At 38.4% G+C, this 14,710-nt stretch overlaps 1 protein-coding gene across 2 annotated transcripts in view; it reads right to left on the bottom strand.

The window, feature by feature from the left end:
• Positions 1 to 14,710, bottom strand: part of VCAN (versican) — a 139,195-nt gene that overhangs the window by 3,237 nt on the left and 121,248 nt on the right. For both annotated transcript variants that reach the window (XM_089693245.1, XM_089693246.1), the window contains 2 exons: positions 658 to 802; positions 232 to 414 (listed from right to left, as the gene is read on the bottom strand). In XM_089693245.1, coding sequence (XP_089549371.1) covers positions 232 to 414; positions 658 to 802 — 328 coding nt within the window. The remainder of the gene's footprint in view (positions 1 to 231; positions 415 to 657; positions 803 to 14,710) is intronic.

Here is a 14,710-nt window from a genome sequence, read left to right as displayed (position 1 = left end):
GCACAGAATATTTATTATATAATAGTATCTGTTATTTTCTCTAGCACTATCAACAAATGCTACTAATTCATAACAAAATTAAAAATGATGAGTTATTAAAATGGCATCAGAAAAATAAGAAATTGTTTCTGCATTCGAGACAGAAAATGTCATCTTATTAGTTTAGTTTATATTTAATATTACTGTATAGTAATCTCCTCAATGTCAATATATAAGTAGGAGAATACTTACGTTTAAGACACATAACTTTAGGAAGGTCCCACCTTCCGTCGCCTCTGCATCGTATGGTTGGCATATGCCTCTGAATGAAGCCATCTTTGCAGTGGTATCGAATCATGGAATTTATTTCATATCGTGGTTTTGCCTTTCCAAAAGTCCTTGCATTTTCAACCAAAGGAGGCTGTCCACAGGCAACTAAAAAAAAGTAAATCACATTATTTCCCTTGCAGTGATATGCCTTTACTTGTATCATTACATTTTCAAAGAATTGTAGCTGGTATAATTAAGAGGATGAATTGCTCCAGAATGTCTGCAGTCATAGAAATTAATGAGGGTTTGTTTTAAAGCTTATGTATTGCTTCATAAAAAGATATAAATATTGGATGCCCACCGCCTGGCCACGGTTCTGTTTAGATATAACAATAGTGAGAAAACTACCTGTTCCCTTCTTGCAGGTGTATGTGAGATGATAGTTGCATGGCACATCATTCCATTGCCCATCCTCATGCCAAATTATTACGACACAATCTTCACCAGCAGAAAAGAAACTGTCTGGTTGGTTTGGTCTCCAGTTTTCATATTGCTGAAACGAAAAGATATACATAGTTTACTGAGTAAGTAAGACATCCTATTATTTAATTTTTTTATTATAGGTACTTAGCACCTTCAATTTAAGCAGAGCTGTACATATATATATATATATATATATATATATATATATAGTACATTCACATCAGTCCCTAACCCTCCAGGACAGTACAATCTAAAGTTGCTAACTCACATTCATACATACACATACTAGGACCAATTTTGACAGCAGGCAATTAACCTACCAACAGATCTTTGGAGTGTGGAAGGAAACCAGTGTACCCAAACAAAATCCAGAAAGGCACAGGGAGAACATGCAAACTCAAGGCAAATGGTGTAATGGTTATGATTACAAACCAATGACCCTAGAACTGCCAGGCAGAAGTGCTAACCATTTATCCACTGTGCTTTGTACTGACTAGTAGTAGTTAGTCACATTCAACTGGACTTAACTTTTTTAACTTTTATTTAACACTTAAGATGCTTTGCAGTTTATTCAAGCAGCTTCTTCAGTTCTGCTATACTTAATAGTATAGTAGAAACAATCAATGCTGGTTCAACCAATCAGAATAATTTAATATCTGATTTCCTGCTTTGACTTTATGCACTAATTTATTATACTGTATAATCTTTACTTGTTCCCATTGATCTAGAATTTATGATGGTGATGCTAATATTGATGTTGACGTTTACTATTAATATTTTTATTATGTCTTCATATATTTCTGTTTACTTCAAGTTTAATAACTGCATGAACTGCATAAAGGCTTCATCAGTATAAGTTAGTAGGGGAAATACTTTGTATTTACTTTCTAGATCCAGTTTTACTTATATGGTTAAGAATTAGTGAGCTCCAGAGTGTTCATGTTTTTTCAGCATGCCCATGAGTGACATTTTATTACTTCAGATGTGATTACATCATCAAACACCTTTATCTTGACTTAACGGCTTTGGTTTTTCTCAAGGTTAATGCCAAAAAGCTTTAAGAACAAGTTTGGTTTCTATTCCGTATTTTTTATCTTCTCTTAGCACCTTGGCAGGGTTCCCAATGTGATACTTAGCCATGATTTCAAAGATAATAACACAAGTACCACATATAATTCAGCTTTTTTTTTTCAGTTTCTAGACTTAATGATTACATTTAGTGTTAGTTTTGTGACTCATACAAAAGTTCAGTAGGTTTGTTATTTTTGTTTTATTATAATTTGTATGGTAAGAACAAATATACTATGGATATGCTACAGATTAAAACAGAGGAAAAAATTCTGCAGAGAAAAATATATCCATATATTCAGCACATCCTTGTAATGGAGGAGACCCCTTTTTGGACACTAGATCTGTCCCTAGTTTGCAAGCTTATAATAATAATAATAATAATAATATCCCTTGTCCAAAATATCTGAGAACCTTGCCATACAATAGCCAAACTTTTTTGCATATTACACCTAAAAATGCTAGTGGCTTACAAAGTTACCTGCTAGTTCTGAATGTAGATCTTACATAATATTTTAAATCTTTTAGGATTTTAGAAAACAAAATCACTACTTTGGGGCACATTTATAATGGAGAGTGAATGTTGTCAATAATTCTCTGCTCTACATTGCAAGACTTTGCAACTTCACATCATGCATTATACAGTCCATTATTTAAAATGTAGAGCAGCAGAAAGAATGTTATTGGAGGAAAGGCTGATCGTAAAACTTTGATAGATCACATGACTATGATCTCCATACTGAGGAAACCAAAGCAGTGAAGAATGGTGCAAAATAACAACTGTGTTTGGTAACTCTATGACAACAATCAACCATTGGTTTTCTATTGACTTTTTTTTATATAATTGTATTTTTATGGTGAGTACAAACATTGCCTATAAGGTCAAACACTATAAATAGTTGAGAAAAACAAAGAATAGGTTTGATAATAAATTCACATGCTCTGGAGATGCCCTAAATTGTACAGGTATAGGAAGGAAGTAGTAGGAACAATAAGATTGGTATTTGGAGTTAATCTTGCAGTAGAACTGAAACTCTGTGTATTGGGCCATATAGTGGGTCATGGGGCTTCATCGTTGATTCAATTGGCATTCTTGAAGTGTCTTTATCAAGCTGGAAATCTAATTGCTAAAAAGTGAATGGCTCCCTTACCATACTCTCATGCAGATTGGTTAAAAGGGGTCAATAATATGTTGATAAGGGAAAAATCTGACAGTGTGGGAAAATTTGAAAAGATGTGGAAACCATGGGATGATGCCTTCAGACTGGTACCCTGATATGGGATAGTATGATGGTGTCTCTGACTTCTTGGGTTTGATATGAATATGGAAATAAGTGTTATGTATTTTGGGATGTGTGTCTTATAGTGGGGGGGGGGGCCATTTTTTTTCTTTTCTTCTCTTGAGAGGGAGGGGTAACAAACAACCAGATGATTAGAAGAGGATAAGGCACTTTCAGAGTATTAGAACTGCCCCATCCACAAAATCCAAGATTTACATGTTTTTTCAAAATTAGGGTAACTGTTACGTCTCATAGCTAATAACTTTTCATACACATAGTGGGTTTTTACTAACTGTACAATTTCTGAAGGATTTGGTGCTAATTATTGTTTACAATATCTAGTAATTGTGATGCTGGCATCTAAAAGGTACCAACTGTGAACATATTAGTATGATATTTGTCAATTCCTAGATTAAGAATTGCTAGAGATGGAGTAGGAGAAGTCGGTTCACCAGTAATTTCTGCCTGTATTTTGAATATTTCTCTCCATAAACTGAGGTGTATGTATTTACAGACCAGCGGATCCACAGTTTCTCCAATAGAGAGGGGACTGTGAAGGATAAAATTTAGGCAGACGAAATGGGGTTGGGTACCACCATAATGCAATTTTTGGGACATTTCCCAATAATTGATAGAGTTTGTCTCCTTATAAATAGAAGTGAAGGCTTGGCACTATTGAGAAATGGTGAAAATGGATAGATCTGGGGTTTTCTATAGATTATTGAACATTAATGCATGTAAATACATTTATGTGTTAGAGCTGTAGTTAGAGAAGTTGTTCTAAAAGACGCCTTTCTATTTCCAATTTCCAACAGATATCTAAGGAAAAAGTGTGGCCTGTTTCAAAACACTGCACATATTTGTATAGATTGCATATTGCAGGTTTGGTTTAAAATGATTATATTTCCCTATGCTAAAATCTGGACCAATGTTCTCTAAAAACCTCCAAAAATTATTTGTAACTACAGCAATGCTAAAAAAAAATTAAAAAATAATGTTTTAGGAGATTATTGCAAATGGCAGTTTTATGGAGTCAGTCATAAATATTCGAAAATGCATCGTTTATCATAGTAATTTCTCCAACTCAGAACAGCAGCTCACAGAATTCTCCTTGACACAGCATTTTTGGTTTGAGGCATAAAGTTATTTGAGTTCCTTAAATGTCAATGCTGAAGCCACTCTGCTCAAAATAGAAAAAAAGTATATTTCATCAAATAGCAGAAAATGTAATATTGAGCTGTTCAGCTCTATTCTTTTTTATCCAGTGTGTTCAAGATTAAATGGCAGTCTTTGCATTTATTGTTAGAGATTAGATGTCAGGAAGCTGAAGGCATTGATCGGAATTCTGGGTGAGCTCCAGGAACTGTTATATTTTATCATGTTTGCCCTTGAAATTACTTTACAATATTGTTTGTTACTAGGTGTAAAGTTTGAAGAAAAGATCAAAGTAAACCCAATGTGGAAAGAAATCTCAAGCCTGAATAGTCAGTGGAACTTCCATTGAACGAAACCACTTACAAATTACACCTACCTTATGGGATAGTTTAATTAATGAAGTAGTTTAAATTATAGTTCTACTCAAAACAAAATGTAGTATTGCAGATAAATTCACTTGGATTCACAAGAGACTTAAGCAAATATAAAGGAACACACTTTAACCTCCCTAGCGGTATGATTATTTCAGATTTTTGGTGCTGAAAGCGGTACCATTATTTTGCATGGAAATATGTAGTTTTTTTTATTGTAGGCTGCAATTTTTAGGAATAACTCACTGAAATCTGTCCGAACAAGAGTCTATTAAACATCCCGGGTATGATAAAATTTGAAACACGAAATTATAAATTATAATTTAATAAATAATCATAAAAAATAATAATATAATAATAATACATTTAATTCAATAATATAATCCAACCGAAAACACTGAAATTTGAAATATAGCGCCAAGTTCGCACATTGCTGAGCAAAGTCGCAAAATCGTTTTCAGTGTCTGATGACGAATTTCCCCACAAATCATTATCACTCAATTCTGCAAGTGGTTCTAATTTACTATCGCTGTTCTCTAGCTGATCTAAACCCACTTTTGACCTAAAGGGACACTTTTTGGACGCCATGGACATTTCTCAGTTTCCAGGCAGAAAGAACAGACAAAACGCAGGCAGGGCACAGGACAAAGCACTAGGGACAATATGTATGTGAAATGGGTTGAAACAGCAATGTATTACTATGAAAAATGTTTTTGAAAAAAATGACATTTTTTAACATTTTCAAATTTCCCAACGTCACAGGGACCGGAACACAGAAGCCGGATGCCGGCATCGACCGGAGGAGATGGCCGGGGATGCTTCAGGGGACACATCGCAGAAGCGAAGGACAAGGTAAGCTCTGCAGGGACTCCCTATGCAGCGCCGCATGGTAAGCCCAAGTGTAGCTCGGGGTTACCGCTTTTGGTACTGACATTTTACCCCGAGCTACACTCGGGAATACTGCTAGGGAGGTTAATTCAGTTACAAATTCCTTTTAAAGTTAAGAAACCATACTTGAATATAGCTATTGAAGTAATCAAAAACCTCCCATTATATTGAGCTTTGCCAGCTGAAAACTGAAATAACGCATGCACTACACTATGGTATTATGATCCAGACACAAATTTATCCAAATGTAAATTCAGATGGAAGACTGTACACAAATCCAACATATTTCAGAGGCAAAGTCTACTAGTACTGTTTCACCAAGGTATTGCTGATGAACATTGCACCAATCTATACAACAGTTTGTATACAAAACAATTTCATTACTATCAAGTCTGGATACATTGTTTCCTATCACTAAAGCCCCGATGGGAAAGGGCAAGGTTTAACCCCCAAGATGTATTGGGTTTGTGTACAGTCTCCCATCTGATTTTACGGTGGAATAAACTTGGAATAATCTGGATCATATCATCACTTTTGTAGATTCACTCCTCCACTCACTACACCAAGGCAAAATGTTCAAAATGTTGCACTTTGCTGACGTCAATAAAGTCAGTTCCTTTTGGATAAGTTTAGGTGTGCTGGCAACATAAATACTTGCTGGAATTAACCTTCCTAGCAGTATGATTATGTTAGTATTTCTGTGCTCAAAGCAGTACATTTTTTTGCATGGAAATATGTATTTTTTTTATTGTAGGCCTGTAATTTTTAGGAATAACTCACTGAAATCTGCACGAACAAGAGTCTAGTAAACATCTCGGGTATGTTAAAATTTGAAACACGAAATCATAAATTATAATTTAATAAATAATCATAGAAAATAATAATATAATAATAAAATTAGTTCAATAATATAATCAAACCAAAAACACTGAAATTTGAAATATAGCGCCAAGTTCGCATATCACTGAGCTTAGTCATAAAATCGTTTTCAGTGTCTGATGATGAATTTCCCCACGAATCATTATCACTCAATTCTGCAAGTAGTTCTAATTTACTATCGCTGTTCTCTAGCTGGTCCGTAAAGGGACATTTTTGGACGCCGTGGACGTTTCTCAGTTTCCAGGCAGAAAGAACAGTAAAAATGCAGGCAGGGCACAGGACAAAGCACTCGGGACAAAATGTATGTGAAATGGTTTGATACAGTAATGTTTTACTATGTGAATTTAGTGTATTGAGTGAATGTCACTTTTTGTCATTTTCAAATTTCCCGCCAGTTCTGTCCCCCATATGTCCCGGCGCTCGCAGGGGACGGAACCCAGATAACAGATGCCGACATCCACCGGAGGACATTACAGGGGACACTGCAGGAGGGACATCACGGGAGCGCAGGACATGGTAAGTGAAGAACAGATCCCGGAACAGCGCCGCATGGTAAGCCCGAGTGTAGCTCGGGGTTACCGCTTGTGGTGCTGAAACTTTACCCCGAGCTACACTCAGGAATACCGTCAGGGAGGTTAAAGAGTATGTAAACCTAGCATTTCATATTCCTGATTTGTGCTTACTATGTACTTGTATGAAAAAGTATCTTGTTCTCTTTACATTGCTTCCTTTTTGTGAAATCAGTGATCATTTTTTTGGCCAATCAGTGATCACATGAATAGTAGTAAGCAAGATGTCACTTCTGACATCATTACTTACTCCTAGTGAAATCTGTGAATGATCACAGAGGTCACATGGTACAAGGCTATTCACAACAGCCTTGTACCATGTGATAAGCTGTGACCAATCACAGCTCACACAGTATTTCTCAATGGCTGCAAGAATTCAGCCAGAGAGAAGGAGAAATGATTGCTTTTACAGCCTTTATGAGTGTAAAAGCAAAAAACAAAAAAATCTTCATCACCCCCCACAAGTAGTACTGTGTCACTATGGTGACACTGTACTGCTAGGGTGACAGTATGTTAAAACAATAAAAAAAAAAAATAATTTAAAAAAAAATTAAAATGTAAAATTTTTTTTACAAAATTATAATTTTTGGTTATAAACTAATTTGAGTTATTTTTTTTTTTACTAAAAAGATAACCGAATAAATTTTGGCCAAGATTTATGAAGAAAGATTATTTATTTGCAACATTTTATAAGAAAAACACTTCTTTTCAAAATTTTTGGACATTTTCATTTATATAGCAAAAAAAAACAAAAATCCCAGTGGTGAATAAATACCACCAAAATAAAGTTTTATCTGTCTCAAAAAAATGCAAAAAAATTCATATGGGTACAGTGTTGCATGACCGCGCAATTGTCATTCAAAGTGTCATAGAGCTGAAAGCTGAAAATTGGCCTGGACAGGAAAGGGGGTAAAAGTGTCTGGACTTGAAGTGTTTAATGGACAAGCTGAAGTTAGAAGCTGATTGTCTACCATGTAGAGCTGTACCAGATTCTGAGTGCCCCAGTTTTAGTAAATTTCCCCCCTGTGTGTCAAATGCTGATTTTGGGGCAGTGATGCTAAACCTATGCACTGCTCAGCAACTAGTTTTCAGTGCATACTGTTTTGTTTTGTATCACAGCCCAATCACACTGATATTATATGTCACTAAGTCTGATTTAAGCAAATGACCTTTAATAACCCAACTGCCACATTAGGAGCTCATAGAACTACACAGAATCAGGGGCGGACTGACCATTTGGAAACTCGGGCACTGCCCGAGGGCCCGGGTCAGTAGGGGGCCCCATGAGATGCCCCTGGTACCTTTTTCATAGACTTTTTTGAGTTTGGGCAAGGACACAGGGGCCCCGTGATCCACTATTGCCCGGGGGCCCCATGAGTTGTCAGTCTGCCCCTGCACAGAATAAGTCTTTTTTTTGCCAGGATACCTTTCACATGTTAAAACAAAAAAATCCTTTTTAAGGTCACTACCTGGTCACCCTGTAGACACAGAGACAATCTACTCTGCAATCACTAAAAGGCAAGTATGAAGTAAATGACACTTGTAGCACAGGTAAAAGCCACTTCATCTAATTACATTATCTACAGTAATAAAGTAATCTCAGAATCTGTCAACCTTTATTAAAAAATGATGCAAAAGCTTTTAAAGCCTTGATTAAAGCATGCCATTTCCTTATATGGCTGTAATGATTTGTGTGCAGATATCTATTCAAAGAGGAAATTAACATTTTGCTTCATGTCATAATGGTATTAAAGTACATTAAATTCTTGTATCTAAAATCTTCTCGTTACTTCTCTTTATGTGAAAGATGCACAAATGACTATTCCCAAAGTCAGTCTGGGAGGGATACTGCCACCTAGTGGTCTCAGTAAAGTTCAAAAAATAAAATAAATGTGTGTACAGTATATAGTATATATATCCGCTTTCCCGCCGCCCTATAGGAGAAATACTGCCACAGGGCAGCAGGGCTGTGCAAAATCACGTATATATACGTGATTTTGCTTTTCCGGGTAGAGGGTACCTGAACCACCATTGGCAAGCCTCACCTGTCTGTCACTGGGTCCCGGCCAGTGATTCCCCGTCGGCACCCTGCGATTGCCGTGTATCACTGACAGGGGAGAGACCTGTATGTAAACAATACAGATCTTTCCCCTGTCAGCTCCTGCACATTGCTTTGTATGGCTCTGCATAAACAGTAAAGCACACACACAGCACACAGTAAAACAGTACACAGCATACAGGTAACCCTTTGATCACCCCAGATGTTAACCCCTACCTGCCCAGTGTCATTAGTACAGTGTCAGTGCATTTTATTAGCACTGATCACTGTATTGGTGTCACTGGGGATGTCAGTGACCCCAAGTCAGTTCCCCCCCAGTGTCAGAATGTCCGCCGCAGTCCCGACATAAGTCGCTGATCGCCGCCATAAGTAGCTGATTGCCGCCATAAGTCGCTGATCGCCACTATTATTAATATATTAATTTAAAAATTCTTTATCTATACGCCATTTGTAAACACTATAACTTTCACGTAAACCAATTATTTTTTTAGCAAAGACATGTCGCAGAATACATTTTGGCAGAAATGTATGATGAAATTAGATTTTAAAATTTTTTTACTGGACATGTTTTATAGCAAAAAGTCCAGAATGCCCTCAGACCCGCTAAAAGTTGCTGATTGCCGCCATTACTAGTATAACAAAAAAAATTCCAGTATCAATACCGCCATTTGTAAACGCTATAACTTTCACGTAAACCAATTAATTTATACATATTGGGATTTTTTTAGCAAAGACATGTCGCAGAATACATTTTGGCCTAAATTTATGACGAAATTTGATGTTTTACATTTTTTTACTGGACATGTTTAATAGCAAAAAGTAGAAAAATATTGTTTTTTTTCTCAAAATTCTTGGTCTTTATATTTTATTGTGCAAAAAATAAACAACTCAGAGGCGATAAAATACCACCGAAAGCAAGCTCTATTTGTGGGAAAAAAAAGGACAGAAATTTAATTTGGGTGCAGTGTTGCATATTCGCAGAATTGTCAGTTAAAATAACGTAGCGCCGTAGCACAAAAACTGACCTGGCCAGGAAGGGAGGTAAATCCTCTGGAGGGAAAATGAGAAATACTGCTACAGGGCAGCAGTACTGTGCAGAATCATGTACATATACACGTGATTTTTCATTTTCGGGTAGAGGGTACCCGCGCCACCATTGGCAAGCCTCACCTGTCGATCACTGGGTCCCAGCCAGTGATTCCCCTTCGCACTCGGCGATCACCATGCATCACCGACAGGGGAGAGACCTGTATATAAACAATACAGATCTTTCCCGTTAGCTCCTGCACACTGCTTTGTATGGCTCTGCATCTTTTAGACATGTTATTATTATTATTATACAGTATTTATAAAGCGCCAATAGTTCGCTCAACGCTGTACATTACAAAGGGGGACAGAACATGTGACAGAACAATACCAATACAATGTGATACACGAGGGGTTCGAGGGCCCTGCTCTTTCGAGCTTACAATCTAGGAGGGAGGGGGTGGTGGCACAGGAGGAGATAGCTGTGGGGGATGGAGTGGTAGGAGGGGTGGAGGAGGTCGGCAAGTTAGCAGGGGGTGGGGTAGGCTTCCCTGAAGAGATGGGTTTTCAGGGTGCGCCTAAAGGAGAGGAGAGTAGGTGATAATCTGATGGGTTGGGGCAGGAAGTTCCAGAGGATGGGTGACACCCTGGAGAAGTCCTGGAGGCGGGCATGGGAGGAGGAGACCAGGGAACTAGAGAGAAGGAGGTCTTGTGAGGAGCGGAGTGTGCGTGTTGGGCGGTACTTGGATATTAGGTCAGTGATGTAGTTCGGGGCAGTATGGTGGACAGCTTTGTACGTCAGTGTTAGGATTTTGAATTTGATCCGTTGTGCAATCGGAAGCCAGTGGAGGGATTGGCAGAGAGGGGTGGCGGAGACAGAGCGGTTGGAAAGGTGAATGAGTCTGGCAGCCGTATTCAGGATCGACTGAAGCGGGGATAGCCAGCGGTGAGGCAGGCCAGTGAGGAGGGAGTTGCAGTAGTCAAGTCGTGATATGATGAGAGAGTGGATGAGCTGTTTAGTGGTTTCTGGGGTTAGGAACATGCGGATTTTGGCGATGTTGCGGAGGTGGAGTCTGCACGAGTTTGTTAAAGATTGGACTTGGGGCTGGAAGGATAGGTTGGAGTCCAGAATGACACCCAGTACTCTGGCCTGCAGGGCGGGTTTGATGGTAGCGTTGTTGGATGTGACGGAGAAATCAATGGGGGGTGGTGTCCGGGCTGGGGGGAAGACAAGAAACTCGGTTTTGGAGAGGTTCAATTTAAGGAAGTGGAGCGACATCCAGTCTGATATCTCACTCAGTAGGTGTGTGATTCGGGCTGAGACCAAGGGGGTGAGGTGGGGGGTTGAGAGATAGATTTGTGTGTCGTCGGCATAGAGGTGGTAGTTGAAGCCGTGAGAGTGTATGAGTTGGCAAAGGGAGGAGGTATAGATGGAGAAGAGAAGGGGCCCAAGGACAGAGCCTTGAGGGACCCCAACAGAGAGGGGGAGTGAGGTGGAGGTGGTAGCATTATAGGTAACGCTGAAGGAGCGTTGTGACAGGTAGGATGAGAGCCAGGAGAGAGCAGAATCTCTGAGGCCGAGGGAGTGTAGTTTTTTGAGGAGGAGGGGGTGGTCGACTGTGTCGAAGGCCGCAGAGAGGTCAAAGAGTAGGAGCACTGAATAGTGGCCATTAGCTTTGGCGGTTACATGTCATGTCTAATCTTTTAGACATTAATGGTTGTGTGCAGGGGCGGACTGGCAACTCATGGGGCCCCGGGCAATAGGGGATCATGGGGCCCCTGTGTCCTTGCCCAAACTCAAAGAGCCTATGAAAAAGGTACCAGAGGCATCTCATGGGGCCCCTTACTGACCCCGAGCCCTTGGGCAGTGCCTGAGTTTCCAAATGGTCACTCCGCCCCTGGCTGTGTGTTGAGTTATTTTTGATGGGACAGCAAATTTACACTGTTATACAAGCTGTACACTCACTACTTTACATTGTAGCAAAGTTTCATTTCTTCAGTGTTGTTACATGAAAAGATAGAATAAAATATTTACAAAAATGTGAGGTGCGTACTCACTTCTGTGAGATACTGTATATATTTTGGCTATACACGCACTTACACCATTTAAATAATTGAATCTATGAAAGTTTTGGTAAAGAAGCACAAAATACACCAATGGAGCAAACATGACAGAAGAGGAAACAGAAGAATATTGGACTGCAGGGGTTAAAGCTAAAAATGGTCCAAATCCCAGGAACTAATTACCATCTTTTAGATTGTAAGCTCTCATGAACAAGGCCTTCTAAAACATCTTGTAAAACTGAGATGTATTGCCGCTATACTGCCTCCCTCTATTTTGTAAAGCACTGTGCAAACTGTTGGCACAAAATAAATGCTGACTAATAATAATTCATTATTAATTAATAATTTATTAATTAAAGATATACTTAAAAAAAATGTACCCTGCCATAAACTGGTGGGTTTTTTACATTGCTAAGTCAGCATTTGCATCAGCTCTAACCTTGTGGTACCTCCCATAGGTAATACGTCAATGCTCCCATTTGATGATATGGGTCATATCTGTACACATCTAATGTGACAGTCACAATGACCAGTGACCCCAGCCAAGGAGACAATGGTGTGTGACATTACTTAGGTGAGGGAGACGGATGGCTGGCTTCTAGGCACATCACAAATAAAAGTGTTAAGCCCAAGCTAGAGACACAGTTTATGAGGATTTTCCTTTGTGTACACAATTCTCTTGCGGGCATCAAGCTCTATTGGAGGGTTATATAAATAGTTTGCTGGACTTGGATATATTTGAAGAGCCATATAAGGTAACTGATTTTCAGAAAGAGACTTAGGTCTATAAACATCTGTTTTATTCATTTAAAATGTAGAAAATGCTTGCTAAAGCAAAAATATATTAAATAACTCAAGTTGGAAAAAAAACTGCCTCCTTTCACTTTTTTTGTATACTTCATCTTTGCATTTTTTTCAATTGTTTTTTATGTTTTTAGTTTTGGATAAATTAGGTAAGAGTTAAAATAATTGTCATGTTTGTATTTATGTCTGTGACTCCATTAAGAAGATCTTCCCTGCTTCCTGTCCTGTCTTACAATCATATTACATATATGCCAGGGCTAAGTGTATTTATTTATTTCAGGTACTTATATAGTGCTGTCAATTCATGCAGTGCTTTACATATATATTGTACATTCACATCAGTCCCTAACCCACAAGGGGTGTACAAACTAAGGTCCCTAACTCACATTCATACATACTAGGGCCAATTTAGACAGGAGCCAATTAACCTACCAGCACGTCTGTGGAGTGTGGGAGGAAACCAGAGTACCTGGAGGAAACCCACGCAGGCACAGGGAGAACATTAAAACTTCAGGCAGGTGGTGCTGTGATTGGGATTTGAACCAACGACCTTAGTCCTGCCAGGCATTTAGCCACTGTGCTGTCTTTATACCATGCTAAAATTGTTCTCAAAAGTGATATGTACAAGTGTAGTGAATGAATATATATGAACTATGTACAATATTAACGTCTTTGTGAATCAAAAACTAATTCTCCAAAAAAAAAACCAAAAATAATCTGCTATTGGGCAGCACAGTGGCTAAATGGTTAGCACGTCCGCCTGGCAGTACTAGCGTCGTTGGTTCGAATCCCAGCCATGGCACCTCCTGCCTGGAGTTTGCATGTTCTCCCTGTGCCTGCGTGGGTTTTCTCTGGGTACTCAGGTTTCCTGCTACACTCCAAAGATATGCTGGTAGGTGAATTGGATCCTGTCTAAATTGTCCCTAGTATGTGTATGAATGAATGTAAGCTAGGGACCTTAGATTGTAAGCTCCTTGAGGGTTAGGGACTGATGTGAATGTATAATATATATGTAAACACTGCGTAAATTGATATAAGTACCTAAAATAAATAAATACATTTGTTCAGTTCTCTGTTGTTCCCGAAATAAAAAGAATCTCCATCATGTGACCAATGATATCTCATATATTGAAGGGAGCTCACCAGTATCAATTGAATCCTTAGAAAGTAGCGACTTAATAACAGCGCCTTCCCAACTGGGTGTCATCAGTATTTGATTCATAAAGACTTTATGATTGGATATAGTTTATTTGAAATATGTTCATTTGTTACACATGTACATGTCACATCTGAAAACAATTTAGCAAATTATAAGTATTCACTTAGCACTGGTATTTGTATAATATAGTAAAAAAAATTGTCAGAGGTTTCAGCCTTTAACTGTAAAATTAGTTTTTGTGCGTGTCCCAGTTGGTCCTAATAATAATTCCTGTAATAGCTCACTTATTGCAATACAGACATCAATAAAAGTCTCAAGGAAGCACTAACCCTTCCCCATTTCATCCAAAACAAATGGAAAGGTTTTTGGATGGAATTGGACTTTGAAATATTTATGAGCATCTGAGCTCATGCAGGCCAGATTTTAGCACTTCACAACATTTCACATATCCTGAACTGTAATGACATTACTGTGATCCTGTCCACAATGGGGTCTATACCATTTCATCATGCTTAAGAACTATCTGACAGCAATCATCTAGAATCATTTATAGAACCATAAATCGCTAATACTAATAAGCTCACATGAGATCCAATTAAATACCTAGTACTCAATTGATCGAGCCACTTTCAAATTACTAATGGACCCTATCGTTT

Source organism: Staurois parvus, unplaced genomic scaffold (genome assembly GCF_062004578.1).
Source record: "Staurois parvus isolate SC_StPar_1 unplaced genomic scaffold, SC_StPar_1.0 ptg000618l, whole genome shotgun sequence".
NCBI lineage: Eukaryota > Metazoa > Chordata > Amphibia > Anura > Ranidae > Staurois > Staurois parvus.
The sequence above is the reverse complement of the archived record's forward strand: the minus strand, read 5'-3'. Positions and strand labels throughout refer to the sequence as shown.